General features: G+C 39.6%; 1 protein-coding gene across 2 annotated transcripts in view; it reads left to right on the top strand.

Moving 5' to 3' along the window:
• LOC113007388 (inactive dipeptidyl peptidase 10) overlaps positions 1-15,108 on the top strand; it is a 434,773-nt gene that overhangs the window by 404,732 nt on the left and 14,933 nt on the right. Inside the window, exons 11-18 of one of the 2 annotated variants that reach the window (XM_026143896.2) lie at positions 87-210; positions 305-343; positions 1,444-1,551; positions 1,997-2,088; positions 2,165-2,212; positions 3,815-3,936; positions 7,895-7,942; positions 10,924-11,022. In XM_026143896.2, coding sequence (XP_025999681.1) covers positions 87-210; positions 305-343; positions 1,444-1,551; positions 1,997-2,088; positions 2,165-2,212; positions 3,815-3,936; positions 7,895-7,942; positions 10,924-11,022 — 680 coding nt within the window. Of the gene's footprint in view, positions 1-86; positions 211-304; positions 344-1,443; positions 1,552-1,996; positions 2,089-2,164; positions 2,213-3,814; positions 3,937-7,894; positions 7,943-10,920; positions 11,023-15,108 lie in introns of both variants that reach the window. The other variant, XM_026143895.2, reaches the window with a different exon arrangement.

The raw sequence follows: 15,108 nt of genomic DNA, 5'->3' as shown, positions 1-15,108 counted from the left end.
GTATGACTTAACCCGTTTATGGGACGTAACACTAAAATTTTGATGATTCGGGCTTGTTTTAGACACCATTTGCTTGTCTTCCCTAGTGAGTTTTACATTACCATGGTGAAGTGGGTGACAAAAGAGAGACTGAGCGTACGCTGGGTGAATCGAGCTCAAAACATGTCTATTCTTTCACTGTGTGATGTAACACAAGACATCTGTACAAAGGTTAGAAACCTAATTATCATCGATAATTCCTTAATCTTCAAAAACATAGTAAATATATACAGGTTTTATAACCTTATTTATCTTTTCAATTCAGAAACATGTGATGACATCGGACAAGTGGCTGGATCGTCAGGTGAGGACTTTAGTCAGTGACATCCTAAATAGTTTTTTTCTTCATTTATTTTTTTGTAAGAAATGCTTTTAAGATACTACTTACTTTTAATTTAATGTTATGGGACACATATATTTTAATTCTATATATAGCTGATTATATATTATATATCTATACATATATCAGCTAACAATGCTTTGTATTTAGCTTGCAAAGATTAGAGGCATTTTCTCCACCCAGTAACAAGTGATAACCTCATTCATTTCCCTTAGATTGAGAGCCTCAGCAGAAAACTAACAGTTGCTCTTTCTGACCTGTAGCTGTGAACTAGTTTTTCTTAGCTTCTAGGTGGTTCTTTAAAATATGAAGTAGAGCTCTTTAGCATGCTCTGTAGCTGCTGACAGATAAGTATAATCATTACTTGTCACCCTATCAAATACTTCCACAATGTAAAGGTTGGGCTGTTATCTTGCTAGCTGACCTTGCTGACATCACTGTAGGAGTGGAGACATTCCACTTGTACAGAAACTAGATTTTCTGTTCCCCTCTTTTGTCACAACAAAAGTTAACCTTTTAACAGTGAGACATTGCTCATTTGAATAAACAGTAAAAGAAAGTAATAAATACCTGATCTTATTGCACTGCACTGATCTTACTTAGGACCTCCAAACTAGTGACTGCAGATGGCTGCTCCTCTCCAGGCCTGGTTCTGCTGAAGGTTTCTTCCTGTGAAAGGGAGTTTTTCCTTCCCACTGTTGCCAGAACACTTGTCCATAGGGCTTTATCGGATTCTTGGACTTTTCTCTGTATTACTGAAGGGTGTTTACCTTACAATATAAAGCTCCTTCAGGTAACTGTTGTTGTGAATTGGTGCTATATAAATAAATAAACAAAGTGAATGGAAATATGGCAGATCAATTGGGATGCAAAAATGATAAGGTGGCTATAATGACCGATTCTCTTATAATCATTTTTTGTAAGACGACAAAAAATGACAGCATTAGAAGGAAACCTTCTAATGCTGTCATTCTATTTGAAATTAAACTAATGAAAGTGAAATGATGCTCCAGTTGTTTTCTTCGTAATGATATCATACATTTTTTGTTTATTTTTTTTCCTAGAGGGAGGAGCCAGTGTTTTCCAAGGACTGCACAACATTATTCATCACCATGCCCTTGAAGCACGGTGGCAGCGGGACATTCAACCATATCACTATGATCTCCAACCAAGTAAAACTTTTAATGAAATGAATACATTTACTCAGGTGTTTTCAGTTTCCAGTTAAAAGCTTTATGTTGGTGTGCTTGTTTATTTTTGTTCCCTTATCTGTCATGCCCACAGGAAAGGGCTTACAATTATTCATGCAGTTCATATGATTCCATTTTGAAGTCTCATCATTTTAAATTACATCCTAACTGCATTTCCTGAAACACCAGATACTAAAGAATACATTTACTTGAAAAAATTAAGCACAGTGTTTTATGGTAGTTCCACTGGAAGCAATGGATACTGTGTGCCAGATTAATGCATCTTCCTGCAGAGATAATAAGCAAAGTCTGAGATTGAATAAAAGGGTTAGGTAGTAACGTTAACACCTTTAGGTACTCAGAGTGCAATAGAAGTCATGCTAACATAGTTTCTCTGTTTTGTTGTGTTCTTTCTTACTTTTCTCAGTCTGACAGTCAAGAAGTAAACATGCGGCACCTGACCTCAGGAAGCTGGGAAGTCTCTCAAATTCTGGCCTATGACGAGGGCACAAACTCTGTGTAAGCATAAGTTACTGACACTGTAAGATTTACACTATGATAATTCTTTGCAGCTGATTAAGTTTATGTCTTTCAGTTATTACCTGAGTACAGAGACAGGAGCTACTCAACATCACTTGTACAGGTACCTCAGCAATTACTCAGTTTTCGCATGAAGACACAATCACACATGAAGCAACTATATGATGTTGTGGAAATACCTTTAATTGGTTTCTTACTAAAACTTAGTTTACAAAATTCTAAGCAGATTAGTTAAGACACAGGCAATGACATCACCCACTGGTTTTTGAACTCTGTGATAAGACTTCATGATAACTTTCAGCAAACGTGAAGCCATTCTTTCTTTCATTAAAAGAAAAAACAAAACTGAAGCACAGTCTTGTTGGATCGGCCTTTGTACAATTAACCAAAAACTATTGCATCGGACACCAGGCAGGTTAAATCTAGTGGAAATCTTTTGGATGCCATGTTACCTATGCAAAACCAAAACTGGCATTTTTCACTGTGGCTTGCATATGGATTAAAGAAATAAAAGTCCACATGCTGAGGTGATAGCGCTAGACAACACCAAAGCACCTGCAAATATCCGGTCATCCAATAAGTATCAGCAATGCAATGGAGACAGGTCTGTAGATACAGTACAGGTGATGAGTTTTGGTTATACTTCAAATTAAAGTCAGAATGGATCTTAGGTACTTTGAGTGCAGTATTATTGTTGGTGTCAACTAGGCTATTTTGTGTATTTCTGAAGAAAAAAAAAAGATTTCCTGGGATTTCTACCACAACAGTTAGGCCTAAAGGAGTTTAGTGAGCCTGCTGGCACAAATATACAGGGAGCAGAAGATCCAAAATAGGAATGTTGCGTCTATAAGAGGTTGAAGGAGAATGGCCAGACTCGTTGGAACTGACAGAAAAGCTACTAGGCTACAGAAGCCTTTGGATGTCATATTATTACCTGTTACTACTGTGATGAGCAAAAAAGCAGTTCAAACTGAACAACACATCCAAAGTTGAGGTTAAAGGCCTACAACAGCAAAAGATCATGTTATCTTTCACTCTTGTCAGCTACGAACAGAAATGTGAAGCTCAAGTGGACAGCTTTAGAGTGAAAACTGTAACCTGGTCTGATGATTTCTGCTGGACCGCAGATGGTGTGTCAGTATCAAACAGCATGAATCCATGAACCAAACATGATCGGTGTCAACAGTCCAGGCAGCATCAGAATAGTGATCCTTATAAAGTGTTTGGTGAATGCACAGATAGGAAAGTGTAGCTTTTTCATCCTCCGCATCAAACCAAAAATGATGCAACATTTTCTTTTATATTTTGGCACACAAATCTCCAAAATTCTAGTTGATTCACTGTTATGAAAGCATGGCAGTAGCACTAATCTAGCTTTGTGATGAATAGATTTTATTCTGCACTCTGGGGGTCCATAAACTATTGTAGAACAGGACAGAGCAGTGAGATAATGATTTATAAGCTAGTGAATAATATCAGTGTAAGAAACATGATGAAAATATGTCATTTCTCTTTGTGTGTAAGAATTTGATGTCATACATTAAAACAGTTGAATGAAAGTCCATTTCAAATTACCATGTCTTACTTTTCCTCATTTTATCTTTTGTCTGCAGCTAAATAGACTGATTACAACTCAGAAAATATAAATCATCTATACTAGACTTGTTTTGTTCTCACTCAGCTATATGTTGTTCTCTTTAAACAGGGTCTCCAGTGTGGATCCGTTTCATAAAGAATGCCTAACCTGCTCCCTTTTCAAATCAACATGCTCCTACCATGATGCTGTGCTCAGTCCCACCTATCAGCATGTTCTTCTCAACTGCAGAGGTATCGCATGTAGCAATAACACCATAACCAAGTGCTTTATATCAAGGTTACGATATCTGAGCAGCTGAATCTGTGTGACTTTACAATGTATCTTTACTGTTCTTCTAGTTGCCATTTTGGCTCCAAAGTGGGGGAAAAATAAAGTTTAGTTTTCCTGAAATTTCTTTTATGCTCTTAGGGGGTAATGAAAAGAAAAGGTTTACAAAAAATGATATGATATGAAAGATGAAATAATGTGGATAGAGGCTTCAGTAAAGGCGAAGGTGACTGGACAGTCACAATGAGCACTACTATTAATGCATATTTCTCATTCCATAGGACATACACCTCATTATTTCACATTATGCGCACAAACCAAGAGCATGAAAAAAAAGCTACACTTCAACTTAACTAAAATATTGAGAGGTGGTTAAAGTGGGACAGAACTGTTCACAATGGCGTTCCAGCACCTTCAGTTAACAATATTACTGGTCAGTGACTTAATTTTTTTATATGTTGCAGACTGTCAGCATGGAGATACCTGATTTTTAATAAGAAAATAATGAAATCTAGGCTCAACAAGTATTGCAAATATCTTAGGGTGACCATATTTTGATTTCCAAAAAAGAGGACACTTAGCTCAGTCATGAAGAACTTGCTTAAAGAAACATATTAAACATATTTAAAAGAAGCCTTCTCTGTGCGGTTAATGAATTATGAAATAAAATATGTCATATAGGCTTTTACAAGTCAACAAGTGCAAAAAAACCCCACTTAAAAACCTCTGGAATTAATAATGGTACAGAAATAATGCCTCATCTGCATAAGAAAAAATAACAGTACTGGGTCGCTACGAAGGCTTGATTGGGACAAAAAAATTGATCAGTGCATTTTGACTAGAGACCGGCCCACCAGGTATTATAGACAAAGCCATAAAGACTGTCTTGTTGGTATATGTATGATTTCTATACATTTTACATCAGATAAAAACTTTGGTTGTAAGATTCAGGAAATTATTTATTAAAAGCGAGACATTTTAAATGAGAAAAAGAAAGAAAAGTATTTCTTTGAGCCCCCCTTTCCCTGTTAATGCCCTACCTGGCCCCCCTGGCAAAACTTTGCTAGACCCGTCCCTCCACAGTTACCAGCTGTCAGCTACATGTTTCCTTCTCACCACTTATCCAAACTGATATCATATCACTATCAGTATCATTATAGCACCGGCCCAGCTGTATAGAAACTCTGTCGTGCTAGCTAGTACGCAGTACGAGTTATTGTAACTGACTATAAAAAGTCAGCACAACGAAAATAAACTCCACCTAAACTTGGTTTATATCTGACCCAGATAGACTGCAGGTCATAACTTCTTACCTGAAGTTTAGTTCACCCGACACTCGGCCGCCTCGAGTCTCTCCTCCTCCTGTCTCCCCTTTCCCTCATCCGTCTGCTGGCCTCTGTGGAAGCTACGACATAGACACCACCAAACAACCGAGTTATTTTTACACATCTGCAAACATCTGGCCAATCCACCACCTTTCATTGTTTATACCGTTACAAAAACAACAACAACAACAAAACCATTGGCCCGTAAAAAAAAAAATCACCATCAGCAAATGCCCGGTATGCCCGATGGCCAGTCCAGCTATGGTCGGTAGGAGGGAAATTTCTTTTGCAGTTCGTCTGAAAAGATGCACTTGCGCTTTGGGGTCTTTTAAACATCATTAGGCACGTTGATGCGCGCTGTTAGTCCCGTCTGTGAGCGCAGAACAAGCGCCCACAAAACAGCAGTTCGGGGATGACGTCTCACACATGGGTCCTGTGTCGGAATATAGGAAAAGGAAATTTTTATCAATCTCGAAAATCCCCCCGGACGCCCCAGACAGAACGTGAAAAGTGGACATGTCCGGGGAAAAGAAGACAGTTGGTCACCCTAAAATATCTACCAATTCTTACATTTCTCTAGCAAAAACTTCTCATGACAATCTGTGCAGTCTAAGTAGCTTGGAAAGGAAGTGACTGGACGGGACTGAAGCAAGATGTGAGTGGGGGTTGAGGCACTTGGGAATGGATCTCAGAAACACATTGTAGGTGGCAGACACTTGGTGTCTTAAGCCATACCCTCTATCCAAAGATCATTGTTCATAGTGGACATGGGTTCTTACACTTCTCTTTCAAACCATCTGTCTTCTCAGTCCAAAATGTGAACATTGGGATCTTTGAAAAAAGTGACCTTTATCCTTTAGATGCACATGAACAGCTGAGTCTTATCCTGTCAAGGTGGCTTTTCTATGTTGTGCCATGTATTTATGGAGTGGATGTTAGGTTTCTCCCATGTAGAGGTCTGAGCACTCCCCACTGCACTTCACAGCATACACTATGTGGCTTAGCTTGTGTTTGGGACCTTTGTCCTTGGGATGAAGCAGCTTTTGTCTTAACCTCCACTAAGGTTTAAATACCTGGGACTCTCTCTCTAGTTTAAGAACTGAAGAGGCTTCTCGAATGAGAGGGGAAACATCTTCAACTTAAAGAAGTCCAGGGGAAACTTAAAGAAGCCCAGTATCTCAAGCTCCTTAGGAAACACTGATCTGAATGACGGAGAATCTGTACAGAGACAAGCTATGCAGTTTGTCACAAAATGTGTCTGCTAGCGAAATGTGTGAAGCAGGCTGTGATGTTTATGGGCAATGTTACTGTGTATGTCAAGGGTAGCAGAAATTTATATTTAAGGTAATGATGCTAGTTAGATGCACCAAATTCTACCTTTAATACTAGCTTTATGATGTCATAAAGACATCATAAATGCTTATATCCTCAGAGAGCAGTGAATTTTGGAGTAGAAGCACAGGTCAACCTGTGCACAAAGAAATCTACTGGAGTTTAACAAATTATTATGTTACTAAGTATATATCTAAATATTTATTTTCCCCATGCTGCTCTGCTACACCTCATCTTAGGGTTCCCCAACCTGCCAAATCCTACTTTAATCCCTGGTCATGAGGCTCTATGGATGCATCTGACAACCAGCGTGATTGGCTCACATCTTTCCATTTTGGACCATTGGTTGGATTTTCTAAGGCAGATGCAGGACATCTGTCATCGTTGCATTGCATCTTTAGAATTCTCCCATAGATTTTTGCTCAGCACTCATTGAATGGTTTGTCACTCTACTATACCATTTCTGGAGGGAGTCCATGGAGAAGACAAATAAACCAGTTTCCTGACCAAAGTTATGTTTGATTGAGTGTTCAGTGCACAATCTCTTGTGATAACCTAAATTATGTTTGAATTATCCTTAAGATAATTAAGTTATTATCATGGACTGGGGCAGAGAGCGGACCCAGATGCAGGAGTCAGCAGACAAATTAAACTTAAAATCACAGCTTTTGTCTCACTGTTAAAGAAGGCAAAGAAAACAAAAGAAAAAACAAATATGGAGCTGCAGGGTAGGAAGTACAAGCCAAACCAGACTGACAGAGACTACGCACAACATGAGGAAGGATGTGACAAAGAACAAAGGGAGACAGCCAATATGTACACAGAAAGATATTAGGCAGAGTGGACACACCTGGAAGTGCAGCTGAACAAAATCTAAGTGACAAGTTGGGTACAGGGGCAAGAGTGGGAAGACATAAGGTAAATAAACATGGAGACATAACTGACTTCCAGAGATACAGAAATAAGACTAGGACAGACTAGACACCAAAAGGAACTAGCAAAAATCCAACTAGACACCAAGAACTAGAAACAGAGATAACAAAACTCATTAGGTTCACAATGCTGGGTCAAAGACCCAGGGACCATGACAGTTATAGGAGTAAAAGAAAATGCCATTGAGGCCTATTTTTATATCTATATCTCATTTGCTATTCTATCATTCTTTCTAGTGTTCACTTTCTTCTTTCTTTCCAATGTCCTTCTAAGGAAAATACAACATTGAGAATAAAACACAGAACTAACTAATATTTAAACATTTCTACAGGACCTGGAATACCCCAAACAACTCTCCACAAACTACATGATATGAACAGTAAGTTTTCCTGCACAGATACACTTAAACAAATCTACTATTTAGACTTTCACTCATTACATTTATATGGGAGCCCAGATTGATTTTTTCCACTGTCAGTACACTTTGCCTGTCTGAAAAGTGCATTAATTGGTCAGCACACGTTTGCAGATTAAGTCTGTGAGACTAAGTCATTAAATCATCATTCAGCAGGTTTACGTAATCCTATAAAATGGGCATGAAGATGCAATTAGGTGAAGCATTAAGTGCTTGAAATTTTGTTGAGTATACAGTGGGGCAAAAAAGTATTTAGTCAGCCACCGATTGTGCAAGTTCCCCCACTTAAAATGATGACTGAGGTCAGTAATTTGCACCAGAGGTACACTTCAACTGCGAGAGACAGAATGTGAAAAAAAAAATCCATGAATCCACATGGTAGGATTTGTAAAGAATTTATTCGTAAATCAGGGTGGAAAATAAGTATTTGGTCACCTCAAACAAGGAAAATCTCTGGCTCTCACAGACCTGTAACGTCTTCTGTAAGAAGCTTTTCTGTCCCCCACTCGTTACCTGTATGAATGGCACCTGTTTGAACTCATCATCTGTATAAAAGACACCTGTCCACAGCCTCAAACAGTCAGACTCCAAACTCCGCCATGGCCAAGACCAAAGAGCTTTCGAAGGACACCAGGAAAAGTATTGTAGACCTGCACCAGACTGGGAAGAGTGAATCTACAATAGGCAAGCAGCTTGGTGTGAAAAAATCAACTGTGGGAGCAATCATCAGAAAATGGAAGACATACAAGACCACTGATAATCTCCCTCGATCTGGGGCTCCACGCAAGATCTCATCCCGTGGGGTCAAAATGATCATGAGAACGGTGAGCGAAGATCCCAGAACCACACGGGGGGATCTGGTGAATGACCTGCAGAGAGCTGGGACCAAAGTAACAAAGGTCACCATCAGTAACACACTACAACGGCAGGGAATCAAATCCCGCAGTGCCAGACGTGTTCCGCTGCTGAAGCCAGTGCATGTCCAGGCCCGTCTGAAGTTTGCCAGAGAGCACATGGATGATACAGCAGAGGATTGGGAGAATGTCATGTGGTCAGATGAAACCAAAGTAGAACTTTTTGGTATAAACTCAACTCGTCGTGTTTGGAGGAAGAAGAATACTGAGTTGCATCCCAAGAACACCATACCTACTGTGAAGCATGGGGGTGGAAACATCATCCTATGGGGCTGTTTTTCTGCCAAGGGGACAGGACGACTGATCCGTGTTAAGGACAGAATGAATGGGGCCATGTATCGTGAGATTTTGAGCCAAAACCTCCTTCCATCAGTGAGAACTTTGAAGATGAACCGAGGCTGGGTCTTCCAACATGACAATGATCCAAAACACACCGCCCGGGCAACAAAGGAGTGGGTCCGTAAGAAGCATTTGAAAGTCCTGGAGTGGCCTAGCCAGTCTCCAGACCTCAACCCCATAGAAAATCTGTGGTGGGAGTTGAAAGTCCGTGTTGCTCGGCGACAGCCCCAAAACATCACTGCTCTCGAGAAGATCTGCATGGAGGAATGGGCCAAAATACCAGCTACTGTGTGTGCAAACCTGGTAAAGACCTATAGTAAACGTTTGACCTCTGTTATTGCCAACAAACGTTATGTTACAAAGTATTGAGTTGTATTTTTGTTATTGACCAAATACTTATTTTCCACCCTGATTTACGAATAAATTCTTTACAAATCCTACCATGTGGATTCATGGATTTTTTTTTTCCACATTCTGTCTCTCACAGTTGAAGTGTACCTCTGGTGCAAATTACTGACCTCTGTCATCATTTTAAGTGGGGGAACTTGCACAATCGGTGGCTGACTAAATACTTTTTTGCCCCACTGTATATCAGAGGCACTCAGAACAGCCTCTGGGGAATGATCAACTTCTTCCGCTACTACAGACTTCCAGATTGAGAGTTGGTATTATCATTTCACATTTTTATGTAGTGGAACATTTGTCCAAAGTGCACTGTTCAAAGTGCACAGAAATTAATACAACTTGTTAAATTACTTGGACCTCAAAGTGTGAATGAATCATGTATTCAGGACAATCACTCCAACTGTCATTGTGATGTCATAGCTTTGCAACTTCGAAAAAGACTGAGAACTAAGCAGAATCTTAGAAACTGTAGAAAATTTATGTCAAACAGATTTATCTAAAGTGAGTGTGTCATGAAATGATGTAGATATGCCATGAAAAGAAGTTGTTTTGTATCCTCAGATCCTTAGTATTTTTATATAACTTCTAAAAGCCTTTTTACTTTACGTTTTTACCAGATAGCATGACAGCAAACTTCAACTACTGACTCAAATACGAACACAGGCAGATTAAGAAATATTCAATAATGTATGCTGACAGTAGAACGTTCTACATGAAACTGGCAGGATCAATTCAAGAAGCAATAAAAAAAAAGAGAATCATCTTTTTCCAAGACGTCACAGCTCTAAGACATCACAACAACACGATTGGTCAGTTGCATGTGTGGGGACAACAACCATATGTTACTTAAGAGTGCAGAATCTGGAATAAAGATGAAATAAAGGTTATTGTAATGTTTAAAACTGTAATTTTGACAGACAGACTCAAGGATTGTCTGTCTGCTGATATTATGTCAAAAATTATTCTTTACTAAGCTGACAGAGTGGTCACAATTAGATGTCAGGAAAGAAAATGTGTTTGTTTCAGTGTATTTAGAAACACTGTAAGATTAGATAAACAACAACATTCTTCATCTAAACACATGAAAGGAACAGGAGGACATATTGTTGATTTTCTTGTTCTTGGTATAATTATAAGTGTCAATAAGATTTTAAATGAGGTACTCTTGACGTGTTCAGTTTCTTTTTCCTAGTAATTAGCAGACACACACAAGCTTTCTTTAATAGATGTTATATTTGTTGCTTTCTTGTAAGTAATAGTAATTCTTCTTGTGCTGTCATCCAGCAGAGCACAAGATTCTGGAAAATAACAGAGAATTAAAAAATGCACTGATAAACAGGACAATACCCAAGTGGGAAAGAAGAACTGTACAAATCAACAACTTTGGTAAGAAACTTTATTCCTCTCTAATGATGTGCAAAAGTTGTGATTTGTAATAACGATTTGTTCAGATTCATCTTTGAGCTTTTGTTTGGTTTTTCATTGTCTGTGTATGCATGAGTAGACATTTCTTATCACCACTCCACTCTAACATTTTCTCCCATGACGATTAATGAGTAATAACAACACTTGGAAAAACAAATTTCTTCTTCTGCTCCATCCAAGTTCAGGAAACTCAGTTGTCTGACACTGAAGAGGTAGGGTAACTGTAACTTGTTTCCTTAACAGCATGTAAAGCAATAACTGAGATAGTTTCCAGCAAATTACATCCCCATGAGCTCAGTAGTTAAGATCTTTTTAGGATAAACATACCAGAGTGAACAGGTGCAGAGCTTTGTTTGGTGATTATGAAACAGCCCTGAAATCATAAGCACAGCCCTATATTGTATCAATTAGAAGGGACGGCTCACCATATGGCTCCCTCTCTCTAGTCTGTGTTCACTATTAGAGGCAACATGATACATATTTAAGGACTTCTGAGCGGAGTCAGATGGGAATCCTGTCATCGTAAAAAAGCTAAACAGAAATAAAATCACAGGCTTACTTTTCACATAAACCGCTTCTTCTTTCTCAGGGATGAGAGAATAAGGAAGAATGGGAACAGAAAATCTGAATACCTTATCAAAAATAAACACAATGTAAATTTGCATAAAAAATATTTTCTGTCTCATGTGCTGTCATACAAATGATATTACCTAAAATATAACTGCACCAGAATTTGAAAACGTATTATATTACTTGTGTCTCCCATCACAAATTACCATCTTATTTAAGTGAAGAGGTTTGTGTACTCTAGTGAGCTATGTTCATGGCGGCAATTTGCCCATGCTAGAGTCTTCCAAGGCAAATTGTTTGTAAGTGAAGAGCCAAACTAAGTGTAATCCGGTTGTTCAGTGATGACGCGACGAATCCTACTTCCGGGCCTAAAGTAGTCTGCGTTTAATATGGCTTTTGTGTTGTTAACATGTTTAATGTTATGTATTTTCTTCTATTTGATCTCAAAAAGCTCCTAAAACAGTCAGTGATCACTGTTGACCTCCCTCGGCTTTTATTACCGCTAATCATTTATTTAAGCTCAGTTTTTAAAACCTTAGGATGTAACTACAGCCCAGCCCATGCAGCAGTATATGAATGACTAACCTCGTATTGTGGATGGATTATCTCAGTTGTTCTCCTGGCTGAAGTTTGGTCCTTTTACAGTATCCTGCCATGCGATTACATTTGTTCCTGACCACCGAGAACACTCACGTTAACTTTTATCGAGTGGAAAAAAAGTTAGCTTGTTTATATTATGCTAACATAGCTGTGTCGCTAGCGGTCACGTAGCACATCATTATATACCAGCTAGCCCAACTTCAGTAACCCTACAAACGTCACTGCTTTTTAGTTTTCTGTCTTCATTTATGCTGGAAGTGATAACAGAGCTGTGCGTTTTAATTTGTTTCCAAAATCCCGCAGTCAGGACATGCTATATTGTATTTAGATAGAAGCTAGCGAGCTAATTCCCTGCTAACTTCTAACTCCGTTAAATGTCATAAATTCCGTTTTCATGGATGCCTGGATGTTAAACTCAATTGTTACACCTGGTAGAGCAGAACGCTGATCATTTTATTAAAGATGAAAGACTTTAGACAGCTTTTCAACTCTCAGTGATGCCATAGTGATCGTTTGATATATGGACCTGCAGCGGAGTTTAGGTCCAGACACTGATAGTGACGTCAAACTGAACAACCGGATTCAGGAAGAGGTATGGTAAAGGATTGGGGGCCCCACAATGGAGCCAGTCCCAGGGGAGGAGCTCAAGCTGGTGGTTGGGCCTTAGCCCATGGGGCCAGGCTCAGCCCATATGAGCCACAAGGGCCAGCCTTCTTGTGGCCCTACTACCTGAAGGAGGTGCCAGAATGCTGTACAATACTTCCCACCCACAATGTATATATACTGTATATAGTGGAAGTTGAACTGATGGCATAGCTTCCCACTGGAAGGAATAGTTCTAGGATCTCCTCAAGCCCACCAATATGCCTGTCTGTAGTGGAGCCAGTCTGAGGGTGATTGTTCTCCACTTCAAGAATTTGAGTGAGTTAAGGTAGTTTGGAAATCAGACAGGGATGTCTCTTCGATCCCTCCAAGGTCAGGTGTTCCACACATGCTCCAATGTGAGGAGGCCTGAAATGCTTGGAATTTTTTGGCTTGGGAATTCTATTGATGAATGGATGGATAACTGGCCTGCAAAGTGGCAAAAGAAGAATTTATTCGTTATTTACATAAAAGTTCCGATTCTTATGAGTATTTTTGGCAATTCCTTGCCATCAAAATATTCCTAAGTCTCTATTTTTGTGATTGTCTTCTACAAATGTTAACTAAAATGTTCACCATCAGAGGACAATGTATTACCAGACTATCTTAGTTAGACTTGTAGTCAAGACCGCCTAAACCAAGACAATACCAAGACCAGAGGGTTTCGAGACCAAGACAAGACCAATACTAAGACCTAGACAGACCGAGTCAAGACGAAGACCGAGACCGAGACAAGACCAATACTAAGACCTAGACACACCGAGTCAAGACGAAGGCCAAGACAAAAAAAAAGTCTTTAAACTTCAGCCAGATGCTGCTTCGTTTATGGGTGTCGGGCATATTTATGTGTTTTTGCGATGCACTCACACAGCCTTCCTCACCGCTGTCTACTGTCTCACTGACTTACAGAGAGCACAGACGCACGCTCCACTTGACTGTCGCGTCTCTCACCCTCTCTGTTTTTCACATAATGATATTATCCTATATCCTCGCATGTGATTGGCCACAATATGGAGGGATTGGAGCATAGCTGAGCCACTGTGTGAGAGCTGAGCAGCGAAAGGAAATTAAGTGAGGAGCCGGCTCTCGTTCAATGGGAGTTGACTCTTCTGATTCACTACAAAGCACTCTCTAAGCACGGCTCTTAGAGCTGATGTTTTTGCGCATGACACATTATCGAACGTTACGTTGTGTGTCATGGATACTGTTGACTCCAAATCTCCCAACCACTATGTCGATCTGAGGCAAGTCCAAGACAAGACCGAGGGATCCGAGACCAAGACAAGAACAAGACAAGACCAAGACCACGTAAATGTGGTCTCAAGACCGGTCTCGAGACATCCAACTCTAATCTTAGTGTAGTTGCCCAATTGTGCAGTAGGAACAAAAAAAGTGTACTGTTTTGCCTGAAACTTGTCAAACATGTTAACAGTGTCTGTCAAATTAGAGAATTAGTGATGGATGATACATGACTCGCATCAGTAGCGTTTTTGATACGGGCGACACGGTCGGTTGCCCGGGGCGGCATCGTGGTGGGGGGCGGCATCACGGGCATCGGCAAAAAATAATAATTTTGCTCGTACTCATGGTGCCCCGACGTCAGCCAGCACATTTTGTGAATGGCATAGGCACCGATCGGCTTTCTATCGCACATTTGCTGGGAGTAAGGGCGCCCTCCATTTGTGAGGTACTTACAGCACAGGGAGGAGAGGGCGGGGCGGCGGGGGATTCACTGACTGGCTGGAGCAGCATCTAATAACCAACTCGCAAAATAAAACAAAATAAAAACAAACCAACAAACACAAAAACACCAGACATTATGACACAGAGTTATAATTTGCACCAATGTTTTTTCGAAATTCTGTATGCGAAAAGTGAGCGCGAGAGAGTAAAAACATACATGATTTACTCATGAAAGTGGCCACTTTCTCATTACTTTCATATATTTTTTTAGTAAGTATACAAAACATACAAGTTTCATTATATAATTTTTCAAGGGATCTTATATGTGCTTTTCATACAAGTTTCATACAAGACAGATAAAAACTTTATAAGATTTATATATATCTTTTCCATATGGGCACATTCACACACTACATAGAAATACACCCTAGACAAAGCGAATCTGTGAACTAACGTATAGGTCTATTAGGTTATGTTGTGGTGATTGCTTCAGGATACATGACCTGCCATTGGATAATGGCAGGTCATGTATCCTGAAACAATCAGAATCAT

Source organism: Astatotilapia calliptera, chromosome 16 (assembly GCF_964374335.1).
Source record: "Astatotilapia calliptera chromosome 16, fAstCal68.1, whole genome shotgun sequence".
In the NCBI taxonomy this organism is placed as follows: Eukaryota; Metazoa; Chordata; class Actinopteri; order Cichliformes; family Cichlidae; genus Astatotilapia; species Astatotilapia calliptera.
Note: the sequence above shows the minus strand (reverse complement) of the source record. Positions and strands in the feature narration are given on the sequence as shown.